The 20647-nt window shown below is 37.7% G+C and overlaps 3 protein-coding genes and 1 non-coding gene across 4 annotated transcripts; all 4 read left to right on the forward strand.

Moving 5' to 3' along the window:
• Positions 1 to 958: 958 nt before the first annotated feature.
• LOC103940767 (1-Cys peroxiredoxin PER1-like) lies at positions 959 to 2917 on the forward strand. The gene is made up of 2 exons (XM_048584421.1): positions 959 to 1043; positions 2673 to 2917. Exons 1-2 carry the CDS (start codon positions 959 to 961, stop codon positions 2915 to 2917), a joined length of 330 nt encoding a protein of 109 aa, XP_048440378.1.
• A 455-nt stretch (positions 2918 to 3372) lies between these two features.
• Positions 3373 to 3445, forward strand: TRNAF-GAA. The gene has a single exon. It is a non-coding gene; the product is annotated as a tRNA-Phe (tRNA).
• A 1875-nt stretch (positions 3446 to 5320) lies between these two features.
• LOC103940759 lies at positions 5321 to 6581 on the forward strand. Its single transcript, XM_009350937.3, has 2 exons — positions 5321 to 6248; positions 6377 to 6581. Exons 1-2 carry the CDS (start codon positions 5321 to 5323, stop codon positions 6475 to 6477), a joined length of 1029 nt encoding a protein of 342 aa, XP_009349212.2. The 3' UTR covers positions 6478 to 6581.
• Positions 6582 to 8678: 2097 nt separating this feature from the next.
• LOC103940760 (kinesin-like protein KIN-12C) lies at positions 8679 to 20581 on the forward strand. Its single transcript, XM_048584324.1, is given in 36 exon segments — positions 8679 to 9498; positions 9578 to 9733; positions 9893 to 9976; positions 10067 to 10186; positions 10272 to 10385; positions 10476 to 10568; positions 10654 to 10814; positions 10902 to 10976; positions 11211 to 11298; positions 11415 to 11473; positions 11564 to 11627; positions 11706 to 11771; positions 11856 to 12020; positions 12117 to 12221; positions 12363 to 12598; positions 12690 to 12759; positions 12836 to 12883; positions 12970 to 13028; positions 13395 to 13461; positions 13560 to 13619; positions 14051 to 14107; positions 14238 to 14684; positions 14686 to 15736; positions 15832 to 15905; positions 16063 to 17376; positions 17461 to 17568; positions 17760 to 17923; positions 18000 to 18087; positions 18204 to 18278; positions 18435 to 18668; positions 18789 to 18887; positions 18967 to 19041; positions 19142 to 19200; positions 19603 to 19834; positions 19918 to 20100; positions 20186 to 20581. Coding segments are annotated over 35 exon segments (6717 nt in total). The 5' UTR covers positions 8679 to 8931; the 3' UTR covers positions 20186 to 20581.
• The last annotated feature ends 66 nt before the right edge of the window (positions 20582 to 20647 follow it).

Raw genomic sequence — 20647 nt, forward strand, 5'->3', positions numbered from 1 at the left:
TATTCTTTTGGAGTTGGAAAATGCATAATATAATAACCACATAGACCACGTCCACTTGGGATGCAGAAGATTTGATCTCCCTTATCCCACCCAAAACCTCGGTATAATTAATCGTGTGAAAAGCTATCAAAACACGGTCATCGTTGGGTTTCGCGAATTTCCTTCGGCTTCAGCAGTTGTCTCGTCTAGGGATTTCCCTCAACCTCCATAGCATGTTCTGCATTCTCCGTCATGCCCGCGATGATGATTTCCTCGGTATCTATGGCGATGGCAGCAGAATCAGAACTCTTTCGTGTTCAAGATTTCAACGATTTTGATTGGTTTTAATCTCTTTTTCAAAATTTCACGAATTTAAGTTTTGGTTGGTTTCAAGAATTGGGTTTTCGTTGGTTTCATCCGGGTTGCACGTTTGACCATTTTCTCCGAAACTAGTTGACTTCCCTTTTTTTCCTAGTTTTCAGTCTGGGTTGCTGAGCATCAGATGAACCAGGAATTGCCGTTGCATTTTTGTTAATTATAACATGTTGAGATGCCATTTGTTTACACAATCCTTGATGCTCGTTAATTTTACCAGATTATGTAGGAAGGTTTCTACAGAAATCAAATTAAATCTAAATTGTTTGCAGACTTAACAGAAGTTTTTAACTTTAAACCATAAATCCTAAGGTAATCCAGTATTTATATGGTTTGAAGTTAATATTTCTTTTATTTTTCATAATCATTAATTTTCTCTTAAAAAATAATAATAGCTTGAAGTTTTCTTATCTGATACTGTATCAAACATATTATAAATAATACGATCAGTACTGTCTAACGATTATTTATCCTATCTGACTAAAATAATTCAGTACAGTTCGAGCGCCAAACGAGACCTACATGTCTCCTTCGTCTTTCCACAATATACAGAGAGTTGCAGTGCAGTTTCAGTTAGCGTCCGTTACCGTTACTACTTGAGAAGATGCCAGGACTCACCATTGGAGACACGATCCCAAACCTTGAAGCTGAAAGCACGCATGGAAAGATCAAGCTCTACGACCAGTTCGGTGACAGCTGGGCCATCATTTTCTCTCACCCCTGGTAATTACAAATTAGTGCCTTAATTAATCATGGAATGTTTCTTCTTAATTTGGTTGAAGATGTCGCAATTATTTGGTTTGCTTATGTATGCACGTATGTATGTATGTGTAGGTGATTTCACGCCGTTTGCACGACCGAGCTCGGGAAGATGGCCGAGTACTCCTGGAAGTTTCCAGAAAAGGGAGTGAAGCTTGTGGTCTATCATGCGACGATTTGCCTTCGCATCTTGAGTGGATTAAGGACATCGAAACCTACAAGCTACAACGTATGTTCTGACTTATATTTTTACTTAACACGATAATTGGGATTAGTGATTTCAGTACTTGTTTTTAGTATTGTGTGCTGACAAGAAAGAACGTTGAATTCGCTATATGCATGAGATGTACACTTTCAAATATGTTGTGTTATGTAGTCCGCGTGCAAGGTGGATTACCCGATTTTGGTACTTTGACATATTTTAATGTTTCGCTCTTTACCTGATATGTTAAATTAAACTATTGTTTTATTACATTATTTTGTGTTCTTAATTTTTGTTTTATATTTTATATTTTACACGTATAAATCATTCATGATAATTGAAACCCAACAAATAACTTCTTTTTTCTGGTTGAACACTAATAAGGACATGATCCTCATCTTTGTTGAACGAATAACTTTTTTCTTGCTTCCAGACGCTGAATCAGAATATGGGTCGGAAAAAATTCGAGGCATGTTCATTGTATGAAGTTCTTTGTTGAACCCAGCACCACGAATGACTTTTTTCTTGCTTCCAGACAACAAAATCTCGTCAGTTTGAACACTGAGCTCTCTCTCTCAGATCAAAAGAAGATCTATCTTTTTTATTCATGTGATCAGAGATGAATTGTCTTCAGAATCTCACAGGGTTTCTCATCTATTCCGTACACACATGTTCCATAAACATTCACCAATTTTCTTTACCAATTAATTAATCTTTTTTCATTTCATTTTTTTTTTTTTCCAAATCTCATATCCTCTATTTTGCCTCTCCCGAGCGTCGGGAGCTAATCCCAGGAGGCCTTCGTTCTCTAATCTCTATTCGCAACTCTATCATTAATTAAAAAAAAGAAAGAAAGAGGCAGGATATGAACAGACTGCACGTTCATTTCAACAATCAACATTTATTATAATAAATGATTAAATTAATTAAAAAACATTTAATAATTAATTAAAAAATATTTGAAGCTGCAATCAAATTTGACAGCAGCCCCCTTTTGGTGTCATTCCATGTCATGCCACATAGGATTTGACATTTCGGTTGAAAACAATTAGTGGCTGTCTTTTTTTACTGTTATAACTTATGTGGACATTTTGACATCTCTATTAGAGATACTCTTAACATGATTGAGTCGGATGTGAAGGACTCTTCGAGAAACCAAGTTCCCTCTCACTCTCTTCATATTGTGGGCCCTGATACGAAGGTACTTTTTAATTTTTTAAAATGATATTATTTACACTAAGCAACTTAACTTTATGATTTAAGGCGTACTGATATGTGTTTTTCTTTTATTATTAAGGAGTTTGGAATATGTGGATTAGGTCTAAATTATGGAAATGATTAACGTGTTTGGTTATAGGTGAAGCTAAGTTTTCTGTACCGGCGAGCACCGGGCGAAACATGGATGAGGTGGTGACGGTGTTGGAGTCGCTGCAGAAGGCGAACAAGCACAAGGTTGCAACCTCGGCGAACTGGAAGTCGGGGGATCCCATGATCATTTCACCCTTGGTGTCTCAGGACAAGGCCAAGAAGATGTTCCCTCAGGGCTACAAGACCATGGACCTCGCATCCAAGAAGGAGTACCTTCGCTTCACAGATGTTTGATATAGTGTTGAACATTGTGGAGAAATATGAAAGAATGAAGCAGTTATGTGTCTTTTGTTTATGACTAGTGTCCATGAATGCTACCCTTTGTGTAATTAAGTACTGCAGTATATGATCAATATATCATGCGTGGATCGATTATTTGTTAAGAATTTTATTTAATAACTATGGATTTTTTATATCAAGTTTAGAGGTGGGCATCGATTAGGTTGGTTGGGTTTGAACGTTATTCCGTTTGATCAACCTTGAGCTAAAATAGTTCAATCTCATTTTCACCAAGAAAATGTGGAAACCAATCCATCCAAACCATTTTTCAAGCGGGTTGGGTGAGTGTCATTGCGGTAAGGAGTAAAAGTGCATTAGCCGGGCCAAGCTCAGAGCCAAGTTAAAATGGAGATTTGATTAAATGATTGTGACGACTTTTGATAAGTAACTTTATATCGAAGTAGCATGAAGCGGGGATAGCTCAGTTGGGAGAGCGTCAGACTGAAGATCTGAAGGTCAGGTGTTCGATCCACCTTCACCGCATTTCTGCTTTTTGTTTTATTTGAGGCGTTGCTTATTTGAGGCTCAAGTGGATTTAAAATTTTCAACATTCTAAAACCCCTAGGCATTCGATTCAGTTAAGGTGGTTTCAATCAAACAAAACCAATCAAATTACATTTTTATTTGATTTGGCTCAAGATTACACGTTTGTAGTGTTAACATTAAAATTAAACCAAATCATTCATATGGATTTGATTTGTCGTTTTGTGTTATGAATGAATCTCTCACTGATGATAAAATAGATATTGCATACGAAAACCAATCAAATTACATTTTTATTCGATTTGGCTCAAGATTACATGTTTCAAGTGTTAAAATTAAAATTGAACCAATCATTCATACGGATTGGATTTGTCGGTTTGTGCTATGAATGAATCTCACATTAATGAGAGAAATGGATCTTGCATAAGCTTATGAGTAGTGGGGTTACTTTTTATATTATCAATTGGTTTTATAGATGAAATTCAACTTCATTAGTTTGAATAGTTCTTATAACACCCTACACGTTGCGCCTTAACCTAAAAGATTTTCATTGTACCAGAAACACAGCTAGATGCATAAGTGTCATAAGTCATAACAAGTGGTTGAATTTTTTTTTTCAAGTTGGGAATAACAACTCTGTTATGAAAGAGCAGGCAGACTACGCCCATTCCTTTTGAGTGGTTTTAGGAGATTAAGGTCCCCCCTTATATTATCCCTCCATTTGCAGAGGTGGGCTACCGACGTCTTCGTAGGGATATCCAGATCATAAGACATTATTACCTTCGCACTACTGGACTATAGTTCTGTTATTTTCAGAGAGTGCGTTAAATAATATCGAAATACTTGAGAAGTCTGTTTTAAATTGGCGAGTTGCAAATATTTAGTTAGAAACCTAATTATGAGTTATTAAATGGTAAAATGAATAAAAACTATAAATTTGAAAGCTGTTCCTAAAGGGCCTAATGAATTATTAATTAGAATTAGAGATCTCTTTTAATTGATTATTTTATCCCATTGTAATACTTTAGATTGTTGAATGTATCCAACTATTTATACAATGACACTTGATTTACCTGACTGACATATTGATCTATCTAAAGAATCAAGGGCCAAACTCAACCTTTCAATATAACCAATCATTATGTTGGTGTACTTAGTTATAAACTGTATCTTAGAAATGGACAAGGATTGTCTGCCCTCCTACTTCTGGTGCCCTCCTGTGCCCTTCTGTTTGTGTGGTCACGGTTAAACCATGTTAACATTTTATATTACTATTCATTATTGTTTTATTATCTCTATAAAAAAAACTATATAAAATGTTGACGTGGCTTAACCGTGACCACACAAAACAGGAGGGCACGGAAGGCGGACAATCCTTGTCCCTTAGAAATATAGTTTAAATGATGGTATAAATAGAGGATAGTGTTATAGAGACTAAAATTTTAAATCAAATTTGCAAACCAAATAATATGTCATCAATAAGAAATAAGAATGTTAATAAATGCTTAAATAATAATTTAATCATCAACAATCATATTATTTAGTTTGTAAATTTAGTTTAAAAAATTTAATCTATTTCGTTTGTAAATTTAATTTAAAAAATTTAGTTTTTTCTACATTACGCATAAATAGATAATAAAGGTAACATTTTGCATTAAAAATCACAACACCTCGGGGAATCCCAAGACTGATATATCACTGGAGCCACTGATTTCTTCCCTGTTTTTCAACTTGTGGATCCCATCACAGCCTGTCTAAAGATCCAAAAGGTGTCCTAAATTATGGAGTAAATTCCGCCCAGTTTATCAATCTCTTTACACATTAGGCCTTCTTACACTGCCACAGTAACTAATTTTTCAGTTCTCACACACAAACATGTGGTGGTCTCAGTCAAAACCACTGATCACCACCGTCAACCTCCTCCTCCTATCTCTCCACCTCCACCTCCTCCCCACCCCCACTCTCTCCCAATGCCGCACCTCCTGCGGCCCCATCCCCATACACTACCCTTTCGCCCTCGATGACGGCTGTGGCGCGCCCCAGTTCCGCCACATGTTCAACTGCTCCACCGACCTCTTCTTCGCCACCCCATCCGGAAACTACAAAGTCCAGTCCATAAACTACGACAAGAAAACCATGGTCGTCTACGACCCCGCCATGTCCACCTGCTCCATCCTCCAGCCCCACCACGACTTCCTCATGACCCCAATCCAGTCCGCCATTATCCCGCCGACCTCCGACACCGTCTTCGCCCTCCTCAACTGCTCCGTCGACTCCCCTGTCCTCAACCACTACAAGTACCTCTGCTTCAACTTCTCCGGCCACTCCTGTGACGAGCTCTACGACTCCTGCAACGCTTTTCGGATTTTCCGTACCGGTTCCGGATTGGCCACTCCTACCCCCAGTCCCGGAGGATTTTTAAGCAACGGTACTACCCCCAGTCCCGGAGGATTTTTAAGCAACGGTACTACCCCCAGTCCCGGAGGATTTCTAACCAACGGTACTCCTCCTCCTCCTGCTACTACGACTACTTCTCCGCCGTGTTGTTTTACGGGGTACGATTCGGTGAAGTTCATGAGCATGAATATATTGGACTGCACGCATTATACTAGCGTGACGAATACGGACGGATTGAAAGGGTTAGGACCGCCGGATTGGGTTTACGGGATTAAGCTGAGCTTCGCGGTGCCGGATACCGGGTGTGAGAGGTGTGCGCAGTCCGGTGGGACTTGTGGGTTTGATACCGAGACTGAAGGGTCTCTCTGCCTCTGCTCAACTTCCTCTAATTTCACTAGACAATGTGATATCAACTTTTATAAATCTCGATATGTTTATATTATTAGACTCTGGATTTGGATCGCTTATTTAGTTAATAATTAATTAGTTGCATGAATTTTTCTTCTTGCGGCTAATTTTGGCTTGATTTTTCAGGTGCAGGCAGTTTTTCAGCGGTAGGACGGGACTGTTCTCCCAATATACTATTCCAAGCATTCTTTGTGATTTTGGGGGCGTTGTTAGTCATTTTTGCATGAGTTTAGGATGCTGAATTTGTGATGGTGTTAGTGTTAATCTTTTGCTTAATTATCTTTGAGATATGTGAACATTTCCTCTTCTTATCTATCTTCATTTGCATGCATGATGCAGCTCATGACCCTTTTGAGGGTTTGTCGACAATGTTCTCCATGCAATCTCTAAATTTTGTGACAAAAGTTAGTCTCCAATTCCAACCTAGTAGTAGTTTGTAATTCTATTTGTTAATTACAAAGTACGACATTTTGTAAGTTGATATAAGAAATCTTTGGTGAAAATATTTAAAGACATCTTAAGCTCGAATATCATTTTTCTTATAAATTAATTGTTTACTCTGACAAAAGAAGAGGCTCACACGGACTCGTATTTGGTTCACATGCATGCAGAAACGACTTTGAAACTTTCTTCTATGTGACACGTAATGAGTTTCAAAATCTTTTAAGCACCGAAGCAAGACATTCATTTTTCAACGCAAGATACTCTTGAGTACAACTCAAATTCACAACCCTAGTAGTCATATGCTTGAATGAAGTTGGATTACTTTGTCATTTGATGGTGAAGGATAAGATGTAAAACAACTAATTTAACGTCAAATTCTAGCTTTTCGAAAACAAAAGAAAAATGAATTGCCTTTGTTTAGTCTTTAGTGCAGAACTGAACATTGAGAATGAGAGATGCTAAGAGTAAGAGGATTTATAAAATATGCTAAGAGGATTTATACTAAGAGCTGAGTGAGATTCTTCATGAGCTAAGAGCTGAGCTAATATTATAAAATATTATGTTAAAAACATAAGGTGGTAGAGAGCCTAAAAACAACCCTACTTTTTGAAAAAGTCACTTTAGCATGTCTCTTGTACATTTCCAAAGGAATTTCTCACATTTGAGTAGCCTTAAACCTCATCGAGACAACAAAATGAGTATGTAATTATAAAATTGCAATACTAATTACACAAAATCCAACATATATATATATATATATATATATATTCTAAGGATTAAGGTGCCATTTCAGGCCGCTCCTCCACTAATCCACTTTCTCTTTTGAGTTTTGATCATCAGACGTTGTTGCTGTTTGAATTCAAATTCCCACCCTAAACTCTTTTCTCTTTAATCATCGTTTTGGCCATAGCTGAATCCCCATCATCATTATGTTCAAATCAAGTCTCAACATCCTTTTTCTACGGACCATCATATTTGGGCACACTTTTTTTGTTACAAACTTCCATGATTTTCCTTAAATTAATTATAGGTTACAAGATAACGCACGACTAATTTACAAGTCAAGTGAACGTTCAAGTTGGGTTATGCCTATTAGTTCTTACAACAAAACTTGGGTTAAACCGTCTAACCAACTAGGTGATTCGATCATTTAATACGAATGAGCAATTCGATAAGTTGTCATTGTAACTTTGTTATTTAATTATTCTATTTAAAAAAACAATGTGACTTCATTTTATTAGCCAATTGGTTAGGCATACTGAACCATGTTTCTCTCAGCTCTTAGTATATTATGGGTATTTATTTTCCTAATGCTAAGAGAGATTTCAAATTCGAATCCTCCATCCTCGTTGGTAAAAAAAAAAAAAAAAAGAAATTAGGGTAATAATTGACTTATAATTCAAAAAAATATAATTCAACATGCATAACTATAACTAAGTTGGCTAGAATAATGTCTTCTTCTTCCAACCAAGTTTGAATAACTTTTGTGACAATATAAATTAGATTAGAATATTTGGTTTATTTAAAAAGATATATATAAGAAAATTTTAAGGGAATGGATACCCATTTTTTTTTTATAAAAATGGGGATTAGTTGTAGGGTCCACACTACATTGAACTTTAACGATCTGAACCGTCTATTTTTCAAGTTACATCTCATATATCATCCTTGCAAAATATTAGCCAAATCGGAAATGTTTAAGATATCTAATTGAGTTCAAAGAAATTAACGAATACTTTGTTATATAAGAAACAATGAAATTTTATCTTGATAATTAAATAAACAAATGATTTCGGATTGAATTGAATTTTTGTAAGGATGATATATAAATCGAGATTTATAAAATAGACTGTTCAGATCATTATAGTTTGATGTGAATTGGAAAAAAATGAGAATTTCTTTACAAAAGCGGCCTGTGTATGTGTGTGTATATATATATTTGGGTTCAATTGAAAAAGACAAAAAGAGATGGAGCGTCCCGTTAACAATTCAAACGGGCGGGGTAATCACTGAGCTTTACCAATTTCAAATTCCCACCACTCTGACACTTTCCACTCAAATCTCAACCCACTTCTCTCCTTCCCACCCCAACGGCCAAAAGCAAACCCAAAACCCCCCCAAAACGTCACCGTATTCTGCGTCTTCTCCGTCGAATCATGGATTCAAAACTCCGTTTCTAATACGGAAACAAACACAACAATCCAACTTGTTTCACTGAAGCTCCGAGCTCCCTCAGCATGTCGAAGGAGAGCTCAACTGTTCGATTCCCAGCCCGAAACGTCGCGAGGAACTCGCAATCCGAACCGAACGAGAACGAATTCGAAACCGCGTCAAATCCAATCCACTTTCCGCCTCCAAGAACGCCTCTTAACAGCATTGCAGATCCAGCCCAGCTGCAGAAGGAACTCCATGAGTTTGATTTCGATTCGCAACCGAAGTTCGAGGCGATTCGATCCGGTCGGTATTCGTTATCGTCGGATAGGAAGATCGAAGCTCAGGAGAAAGCTGGACATGGCGGAGGTCTCAGCTTTGGAACACCCAGGGTTTCGTCAGGTCGCGGAGGGAAGGCGCACTCGGAGCCAAACTCGGCTCAAAGCACCCCGGCGAGGACCGGTAGAGCTTCGATTGGTGGAGCAATGGGAGGTTGTACCGGAAGCAAAGCTCTGCAGTACAATGGAGGCAGAGCAGGGAGTTGTTCTAGAATCTCCCGGGAGGTTTCTGTGGTGAATTCCGCAGTTTTAGCTCAAGTTCCGCATTTTGAGCTAGCGGAGGACTCTTCGTTCTGGACCGATCACAATGTGCAGGTTCGGAGATTGGTTTGGGTTTGGTAATTGGTGCCAAAGTTTTCTGGAGTTTGATTGGTTTGATTGGTTTTGAGTTCAGGTGCTGATTCGAATTCGGCCATTGAGTAGTATGGAGAGAGCTTTGCAAGGGCAAGGCCGGTGTTTGAAGCAGGAAAGCGCGAAAACTCTGGTTTGGCATGGTCATCCGGAAACCAGATTCACATTCGATCACATTGCATGCGAGACAATATCACAGGTAGCTAGGGTTATGTAAAATAATACCTAAAATTTTTCTGTTTTAGTTTTTACTGCTATCTTTAAAGTAATGCTATGTCAAAAAATGGACCTTGATGTTTTATTATTTGGCTTCAATCCATTGGAAACTCATTGAGTGTGTTGATTGAGTTTGTCATAGGAAAAGCTGTTCAGGGTTGCTGGGTTGCCCATGGTGGAGAATTGCTTGTCTGGTTATAATAGCTGCATGTTTGCTTACGGTCAGGTATTTCTTCGGAGAAGTTAATAGTTCGGTGCATGGTGTGGTTTATTTATTTTTGCTGGATAAGTTACACTCTAAGTTTCTTGTTTGCAGACGGGTAGTGGCAAAACATACACAATGATGGGTGAAATATATGAGGTTGAAGGGCAGCTCAATGAAGATTGTGGGCTTACTCCACGCATTTTTGAGTATTTGTTTAAAAGGATCAGACTGGTACGCTGTTTATTGATATCTTAATCTATAGCTAAAATTTATCTTTTATTTGGGTTTGATGTCTTACTATAATTTATTCATGCAGGAAGAGGAAAGCAGGCGGGAGGAACAGCTGAAGTACAGCTGCAAATGTTCCTTTCTCGAGATTTACAATGAGCAGATAACAGATCTCTTGGAACCTACATCAACTAATCTACAAGTAATTAACATCTTTTCAAATGTTCATGTTGCAATTGCCATTTAGCATTGTTTTGTTGAGCAATAAGTAAAAGCATCTTCCATATTGTAGCTCAGGGAGGACTTGAAGAAAGGGGTATATGTTGAAAACCTTACAGAATGCAATGCGAGGAATGTTAATGATGTTGTCAAGCTCCTGTTACAGGTGGGACTTTATGATAAATGTTATCTAATGAATCACTAACTACACATTCGGGTGTGAGTATGATGCTATATATTTGTTTTCTTAGGGTGCTTCAAACAGAAAAATGGCAGCAACGCACATGAACAGTGAGAGCAGCCGATCGCACAGTGTTTTCACATGTATCATAGAAAGCCGTTGGGAAAAGGATTCCATGACCCATTTTAGATTCGCTAGGTTGAACTTAGTAGATCTAGCTGGCTCAGAAAGGTAACTACCATCTTCATAATTTATTCTTTTTTTTGTTTAATATTTTATTCAAGGCTTATCTGCTGGCTGACTTGCTTATTCATTTAGGCAGAAAAGCTCTGGTGCAGAGGGAGATCGTTTGAAAGAAGCAGCAAATATCAACAAATCATTATCAACTCTTGGGTAATTATTTCAAGGACCTGTTTGGTTTTCTATTATACTTTTAAATATTTCCTTCCGTTTTCTGCTTTCACAAGGCCAAATTCAAATGCCAACTTGGTGATTAGTGTAATTTCCAGAAATACATAAAACATGGTGTTTGTTTGCACATGGTTGAATTAGTCGTATATGCCTTTATTGCTAGGCAGACTTTAGTTTGGTTTCAGTTGGTTAACCTATATTACTTTGTGGTTTTAGCTTGGTGATAATGTCTTTGGTCGACTTAGCACATGGGAAACATAGACATGTTCCCTATAGAGATTCAAGGCTTACATTTCTTCTTCAGGTTAGATGCCAAATGCTCTGGAACCTAAGATATTTTACGTCATTTTGTAACACTATGCATACTTGTTCATTTTAGTGCATCTTCATACATAATTGGTCTATGACTTTGGGATGCAGGATTCTCTGGGTGGGAACTCAAAAACAACTATAATATCGAATGTCAGCCCATCAATTTGGTATGTGTTGATTCTTTCATAGTTCTAGATTACTTTATGTTCTTATTCTTCTTTTTGGTTTCCTTAAACTGACCTTGTCTTTCCTTGTAGTTCTGCAAATGAGACACTTAGTACTTTGAAGTTTGCCCAGCGTGCCAAACTCATCCAGAACAATGTACTTACCTCGTGCACTGACACACACACACTTTCATTCTCTTTTTAGTTCTTGACTTTCTTTTCCATATTTTTCCAGGCTAAAGTGAATGAAGATGCTTCAGGTGACACAACTGCACTTCAGCGACAAATCCAACAGCTGAAGGCATGAGTTATATTTGCAATTTTGTGAAAATTTTAACCTTGAACATCTAACAGATGGTATAACTGAAGTATTGAACTGTTACAGGGCCAGTTGTCCATCCTAATGATGCACCATAACCTCTCGAGGTCTTCAACAAGTTGCGTGCCAAGTAGTGAAGAACCTAGATTCAGTGACTTGCCTGAGAAATATGATGACTCTCAAGAAGAAAACATGGCAACTAATAAGTTACCAATCATGCGAAACAAGAAGGTAATTTGATTTTCCACATAGAAGTCATTTCCTTCTAAAGAACAATTGTATGATGCAATGCCACTATGGAAATGCATTCTAACACAAATTTAACAGATGAAAAGCATGGAGACTGTTTTAGTTGGTGCCCTAAGAAGGGAAAAGATGGCAGAACATGAAGTCCAGAAGTTGGTGGCTGAAATTGAACACATGAACAACTTGGTGTGTTTTGCTACAAGTAGTTATATATAGTTTCCTATCTCTGTTAAGTTCTTCACTATTCTGTGTAAAGGTTTTTCATGATTATTAATATCTAAATAGCAGTATGTGATGCGATTTATTAGTGACATGGTATTTCTGCAGGTTTGCCAAAGAGAGGAGGATGTTGGACATACTAAAGTGATGCTAAGGTTTCGGGAGGACAAAATTAAACGACTTGAACTGTTGACGGATGGAATGTTGTCTGCTGAGAATTATCTGATGGAGGAGAACAAGGCTTTACTGGAAGAGATTCAGCTGCTTCAAGCAAGAATTGATAGCAATCCAGAATTGACCCGATATGCTGCGGAGAACTTTAGACTTCTCGAGCAACTTAAATTGTAATTTGTATATTGCTCAATTTTGTAGATGGTTGCTCTTTGTCTTCTTTTTGGGTGGCAATGACTCATTTTGCATTATTCTTCATGCCAGGTACCAAAACTTTCACGAGCATGGAGAGCGAGAAACATTGCTAGCTGAAGTATCAGAATTACGCAATCAGGTCCATAAAATTCTCCTCCTTCCAAAACTGCCTCATGCACTCTAAGGTGGCTATCTAAAACATGTTTTATGTGCAGCTTCTGGATACACTTCAAGGAAAGCTTCCATGCTCGAATGAAAATCAGGTTGGAAAACACCTTTTGGTTAATAATAATACATATGACCTTTTAGAAACTTCCAATTCTTAATGTGCTTTCTTTGAAGAGTGCAGAATAGTGATACCATAAGGGAACTGGAAGATTGCAGGATCATGAATTCTAAACTGATTAGGTATTTTTCTTCATCAAAATACACTTTTTAATGCATTTTGGATCTGCTTTGTTTCTTTTTAATCGATTAATTTCATTGTGTTCTCTAAGTTTCCACTATAATCCTGCTCCTCTCCCTGGCTACCAAAAACATACGGCAGAAAGGAATCTTATCCTTCCTCCACATGATAAACACTGGTCCTGTCACTACTTGACAGCCATATATGTGGACATTCTATTACCATAATTTGTCTAGTTACTTTCTGCTGCTGTTGACACAATTTAAACCTTTCATATTAACCATGTGAAGGCAAATGTCTTTCGCTGTTTTGGTTAAAAATGACATGTCGGCATTGCTCATTATCCTCTTATGATTTTGCGTCCGCAGGGAAGTAGATGAATTACAACTAGAACTGCAAAAGCATATGAACTCCAGTCAGGCTACCTCGGGCTCTGTAAGGATAGCCTATAAATAGTTGGAAAGAAACTGTTGTTTAAACGACGTTATAACCTTTGCATATGTAGTTGATTGACAATCTTTGCATATATGCAGGTCAGATATTCTTTCTCCAAGGAAACTGAGGAATTCAGGCAATCAGATAAATATTCAATGGTAAGTGAGATATATCAATTTGTTTCCAGCCTAGTATCCAATTAGTTTACATCGGTGACCATTCTTCAAATACTGGAGTCATTTTCAATTTTACATGATTTTTTATCTTTGTTGCTATATCCCAGTTCATTTTCTGTGCATTTAAAATTTTAAACAAAAGCTATCCATGCCATGATATCACGTTGTGTTTCACTGTTCTAGCTTGTGCATGGTAAATTTGCCACTTCCATTCTTGCGTACTTCATTTTACTCAAAAGAAAACAGAAAGACTCACTCACGGCAGCGAGAAGAAATTCTGTGGCATGTTATTCATTTTAAATGAGCTAGAAAGCAACTAGTTCTAGACAGATTATAACCTACATAGACATCACGTTGTGTTGCACTTTGCCTTCTTCTCGGAATCAAATTTATGATTGGCAACCACTTTTCAGATTGAAAGCTTGTCTATAAGAAGTGACTCTGGAGATGAAATAGCATCTTACACTCAGGTATGTGATGAGGTTGTACAAAACCATGTGATTCATGTAGGTCTAAATGTAGGTGATGCTACTCAAAAAAGAGTAAATGGATGCTAGATTGTTGCGGTTTCATTTAATAATTATGTTACATCATGTGCAGGAGGAAAGCTGCAGATACATGGAAGTTTCATGCAACAAGGACAGATTAGAAATCCAATCTGAGCTGAAATGTGAAAGTCATTTTCTGAAATCAGGTGATTTACATAAAGAAAACAAGGGCATGATAATGACGATCACTGAAGATGTTGAGAGGAAGGCTTTGCAAGCTAAGCTGGACAAAATGGCTAAGGACCTTGAGGAGGTGAGGTTACTTAATAGCCACTTTCAAGAGGATCAGCTGTTACAGTTGTCTCACCAGAAACAAACCGAAACAGTCTGTGAACAGGTTGAGATGGAGACAGCGAGAACGATTCTTCATTTACAGGAAGAGGTTGCTGCCCTTCAGTTTGAACTTGATGAGAGATTACAGTGCATGATTCAGGAAAATACAATACTGAAAAACACAATTGCAGCAAAAGAGGATCAAATAAGAATACTGAGTGGGGTAGTGGGAAAAGGCAACCTTAGAACTAACAAGATTCCTCCTAGATGGTTCTAGATCCCTCAGAAATGCCTCCAGCCAAATAGAAACTATTGCTTGTTCATTTCCTCAAGCTAACGTTTGTGTCAGTGAAGATGTCCAGAGGGCTGCCAAAGTTTGCATGGAAAAAGAAGAAACAATTGAACTTCTACAGAAGAGTTTGGAAGATGCGCGAATGATGGTAATGGAAATGGAACAGAAGTTAAGTTCCTTGAAAGGAGCAACAATGGCTTTAAGTGAACTCCAGCATTTGGATAATGATGAAAGCACCAAAGAGGCAATTCCCTTCTGCATGCTGTCAGATGAGCAGACCAACATGGTTGAGATGCTAGAGAGAAAAATCATATATAAGGAAAGTAAGTTCAAAGAAGCAGAAAAATGTGCCAATGCTGCGTTCCTTGTAATAAAATGGCTTATGGATCGCAATGCTAGTTATGCAACGGAGAGAAAGATTCCCATCTCAGTTCTAGCTATACCAGCCAGAATGCCCAACCACATAACTAGTGGCACAAATGAAAATGCTTTAAGAGAGCCTTGCAAAATTTCTCAGTCTTGTATGGTTGAACCGCTATCATTAGAAGCATATAAGTATTTGAAATCTGAAAGTCTTTATCACATGCTGCATGAAATAAAGAATCAGCTCAGTGTAGCAAATGGTAGATTGAAAACTACTGAAGATTTCATTTACACAATAAATGAAGATGAAGATAAATGGAGTACTGATAGTTTGACGTCCAGCTGTGATACTTCAACAGAAGGTTCTTGTTCTGTTAACCAATTTTGGGCACTTGAAGGGAAAACGGGGGAACTAAGAGTTGAAGAAGGCTCAGTGCTTCAGTCTGCTGATCATGATCCAGATGAGTCAAAGAAGCTCTTCAAACATTTCATTCACTCTGAAGGAGAATCATTCTGCTTGAAAAAAGAATTAGAGATGACACGTGATGCTTTCCACAAACTCTCTGTTAGGCTAACCGCACTTGTTAGTGAGTTGGACATTGGAGGTAGTTCTCAACCAGCAGGTATATTCTTCAGTGAGTTTAAGTTTTTAAAATAATGACCAGAAGCATATATTGATCGATCAGGGGACTTAATCAGCTCTTATTATTATATGCAGAGTTGAAAGAAATTGTTCCATCGTTTGACTTGAGGATGGAGAATGCTGATGCAGGGTGTCGTATTACAGAAAAGGTACATTAAAAATTCTCTCGATAGTATCCGAAAATAATTGTGATGTGAACTTGTGAGGCAACTATATGTTAAAATGGGTTGTATAATAGCACTTTCATAATCAATATTTTATTAAGAAAAATGCTAGTGAGTAAGATCATTGTGCTGTGATGTGCAGGTAGCTGCTGATAAGAAGAGTGATTTTGCTGGTAGCTTCTTAAGCAAATTTGAAGAAGCGCATGCAATGATAAAAGAAGCCGATGTTATGTTAAATGCCTTGGTGGAAGCAAATGAAAATGCAAAAGAATTGACTGGGCTGTGGAAGCAAGCTGGTGAGGATCTGATGTTAGAAAGAGCAAGCTTTACTGAAGAAGTTGAACATCTCAAATCATCAGTACGTCTAATAGAAAGAGAGAACGAACTACTGCAGGATCAATCTCATTATAATTTGGTGGAGATAGCAAAATCATTGTCTTTGCTTGAAGAGTGTTTTATGCAATTAAAAAGTGATGTGGAGGACAAGTTCAAGGTAATATATGCTGATACTTCATCCATGGGAAGGGAGATACACTGCTTTATTAGCAATTCAAGATCATTGCTTGAAGAACTATGCTCTGAGAGATTGGAGAAAGACTTTTCCACATCTGTCCTTCATCAGTGTCTAATAGGAGAGCTTATCTCCAGAATATCATGTTCTAATGTTGAAATCAGTTTGCATCCATTCAGACAGCAAGAAGGCTGCTCAACAACAAATAAACTGCAAACGATATCGTCAAGTTGTGAGGATGGCATAGTGCGTACTAGTAACATCTCCAAAGATGATGCACATCAAAGAGGAGTCACAAATTTGAAAGCCGGTGACTTCAATTTATCCTGTGATACTTTGATTGATGAGAATTTAGCACTGAAGGAAGAATTGCAACGGAAAGAGATTCTACTAGAGGGCTTGCATTTTGATTTTAGAATGTTGCAGGAATCAGCATCCAGCACAAAGGATATAAAGGATGAAACTGAAAGGCTGATGAAATCTTTGAGCCAAATACAGAATGAACTAGAATTAAAAACATGCCAACTTGATGATATGTTGGCTCAGCATGAAAATCTCGGGGGTCGTCTGACTGACACTGAAAAGGCTCTGCTTGAATCAAATTTTAATCTCGAGCAGGCCACAGAAACAATCAACACTCTTTCAGACCAAAACTGTGAGTTGAAAGAGCTTCTAAAAGATCTCTATCTCAAAAATTCTGAAGCCGAAGAACAACTGGAAGAGCAGAAGGAAGTGGTGAAAGGTTTGGAAGAGGAAATTATTCATTTGACGTCTTCAATGGAAAAAAACTTACTCTGCTCAGTTGAAGGCTTTGAGGATGATTTGAGAAGAGTCATCAGCGAGAGAGACCAACTCCTAGATGAGGTCCATTCCCTGAATGATAAACTTGAGATGTCATATGCAATGGCCGATGAACATGAAGCTATATCTGTCGAAGCTCGCCAGGTATGTGTTTCATGTTTATTCCTATGTCATATATCAAAGTTTGGATGGCAGGTGGATTTATCATGTATTGAACCAATATTGTAGGAATCTGAGGCAAGTAAGATGTATGCCGAACAAAAGGAAGAGGAGGTTAAGATTTTAGAATGCTCTGTTGAGGAGCTTGAATGTACCATCAATGTATTGGAAAAAAAGGTTAGCTCCCTCGGCATTTTTGTCTCTTTATTTAATATGTGAACATCAATGGAGTGCTAGTATCAACAAGTCTTGCTGTCTTACGATTACATTTCTTACAAACATCTGGCCATCTATCAGCTCCGTGCTGTTTGAGGTATTGACATGTTTTGGTTATTGGTTTCAATTCCAAAATTTGTCCCTTCTTTTAGGTATATGAGATGAATGATGAGGTAGAAAGACATCGGTTAATCAGAGATGCACTAGAACTGGAACTCCAAGCTTTAAGACACAGATTGTCTACTGTTGAAAATTTCAGTGAACATATGGATTCAGAAAACATAAACGCTGAACAAGCTGAAGATTTGATATCTAGGTATTGCTTGAATTCTCTGTTAAATTCTAGTTTTTGCCTTAAATTACCTTAAACATGATAAATCGTTTTGATACAGGCAACTGCAGAGTAGGCTACTGGAACTTCATGAGGCTCACAACAAGATAAAGCTTCTTGAAGAGGAAAGGGCAGAGCAGGATAAAGAGGTGAGGTCCCCCTTCTTTGCTGGTGTTTAATTATCTTGTATGTGTGCAATGAATTTTAATTATCTTGTATTTGTTTTCTAAGAACCAAATTTTGACAAATTTTGCATATCATGAAGATCAAACAATGCAAAGAATACATCTCTGAAATCGTGTTGCATGCTGAAGCCCAGACGTCACAGTACCAACAGAAGGTACAAGGACTAAAATTTCTCTCATCATTCAATATATCCTTGAACACATCTTCCAGCACATTCAAAATTCAGATAACTGAATTCTTTTCTGTCAAATAGAGAGAATGAGATGTTTATAATTAACCAAATTTTGACATTAAATAACCTTTTGAACAGTACAAGACTCTTGAGGCCATGGTTTGTGAAGTGAAAGAAGATAACAGAAACTCAACATCAACAGCTGTGGCATCAGACAAATCAGAGAAAATCAGGACGAGGGGTTCCAGCTCGCCATTCAGATGCATTTCAAGTTTGGTTCAGCAGATGAATACGGAGAAGGAACAAGAATTGTCTTTGGCCAGGCTTCAGATTAAGGAACTAGAGAATCTGGCAGCTAGCCGGCAGAAGGAGGTTAAGCACCCCCTTTGCTTAGTTTCCCTTTCTCAAACACTTTTGTAGGCAAAACCGCTAAAATTTGACACAACCGCTAACCATCAGAAGAGTATTGATTTGATTGAAATATGATCTCAGGTATGTTTGCTGAATACTAGGCTGACTGCAGCAGAGAGCATGACACATGATGTCATTCGGGATTTACTTGGTGTCAAATTGGACATGACTAACTATGCAGTAAGTCTCCGTCACTTGTAAGTGTTAAAACTTCATAGCGGCAATTCTCATTTGTTTTGTTTCTTTTGGTATCATCTAGAACTTGATAGACCAGTATCACGTTCAAAAACTAGTAGAAGAGGCTCATCAGCAAACAGAAGAATTCCAAGCAAAGGTGACCATAACTGATTTTGTTTTATTTATTTTACTTTTGTCTTCCTTTTCCCTATTGTCTTGCCTGTAGACCTAGCTAACTGATTTTGGCATCATCTCAGGAGCAAGAAATTCTCAACCTAAGGAAGCAGATAGATGATCTAATGGAGGAAAGACAGAGGTTAGACCCATTTCGATATACCACTTTCAAGTTGCGACCATAATTTTTATCCAATTTTTATAAGTTTCTCTCCTTGTGATTACAACTTCTGTAACCTCCAAAAACCGAACTTATGATTGAATCATTGATGTAATTGCTGTAGGGTTGATCTTTTAACAGAAACTGAAAAAAACCAATAAGCAAACAACAACCTGCAAATGAGTACCGTAGCGGAAAATTGTTCAAATCACTTAAAAATTTCATTTCATTACTGAAATGCCCACATCTGGAACAAGAAAAACAAGAATTATTGTAGTATTCTTGTTTGTCTTTGCTCAAGTTAAAAGCAAAACTTCGTGTTACGACACGAATTCATGCCGCTACGTTCTTCATATTTTCTTATTTGAAATTTTGCTATTGCAGATGCATATCCGAAATAGATAAAAAGGAAGAAGATATGATGACTGCCCGGACGACATTACAACAACTCCAAGACAGAGATCAAATGCTTTCTGCACAGAATGAGATGTTGAAGGTGGATAAGACCAATCTGAAGCGGAGGGTGGCGGAGCTGGATGAGATGGTAAGAACAATTCTTGGAACACCAAAAACACAGCAGCAGCAGCCGCCAATTCACCGAACATCCAAGACCAAGGCATGTTTTTCTCCACGTAAGTGAGTTCTTTACGGCAACGGTAACTTTCAACTAACGTGCCATGGCTTTTCTTGATCAAGCAGAACAGTAGCTCGTTGAAGTTGCATGAGGTTGATTTCGCCAGGAGACTGGAACACTCCGAGAAGCATCTTTCTCGCGTGAATGGTGAACTTGCTCAATACATCAAATCTGGCAGCAGCAGTGGCACCGGTGGTGGACATTCAAGAGACAAGCGTTTCGGACACACGTCGGAAACAGGACTATAGGTGAGTGTTTTGCTGTGCAACAAAAATTAATTCGACTCTTATCATTCTTCAATTTGGTAAAATCCATAATGTTGCTGGCCAACAGAAAGCAGAAGAATTGAGTCTGGATGAAGTCAAATGCCGCAGAATTCACATCATCTGTAAAAGTACATATTTTTGGACAATTGGTGGTGAATTTAAAGGTAAACATTAAAAAAGAAAGAAAAACTCAAATACTTGTTATGTGTGACCATAATTTTCTCTTGGATTATAAATTCACTTTTTAACGGTTAGATATATTTTGTAGATTATTTCAACAGCACATGCGAACAAGTCCCACGCAACCCAGCTTGTGTTTCTTCATTGCTTTATATATGTACATGTATATTTAATTGTGCTACTTAGCAAGTGTGGATAATAAATAAATAAAATTGTTTGATGTGGCATTCTAAGATTCATACAGCTGACTCTACTTAGTAAGACAAGACTTGGTTGTTTGATAGTTCTAAGATTGAAATATTGTTCGATTATTTGTTAACTGAATGCGGATAATGGAAAAAGAATTGAA

This window comes from the organism of the source record quoted next, unplaced genomic scaffold (assembly GCF_019419815.1).
Source record: "Pyrus x bretschneideri cultivar Hongxiangsu unplaced genomic scaffold, Pyrus_bretschneideri_v1 Contig21, whole genome shotgun sequence".
NCBI classification, from domain to species: Eukaryota; Viridiplantae; Streptophyta; class Magnoliopsida; order Rosales; family Rosaceae; genus Pyrus; species Pyrus x bretschneideri.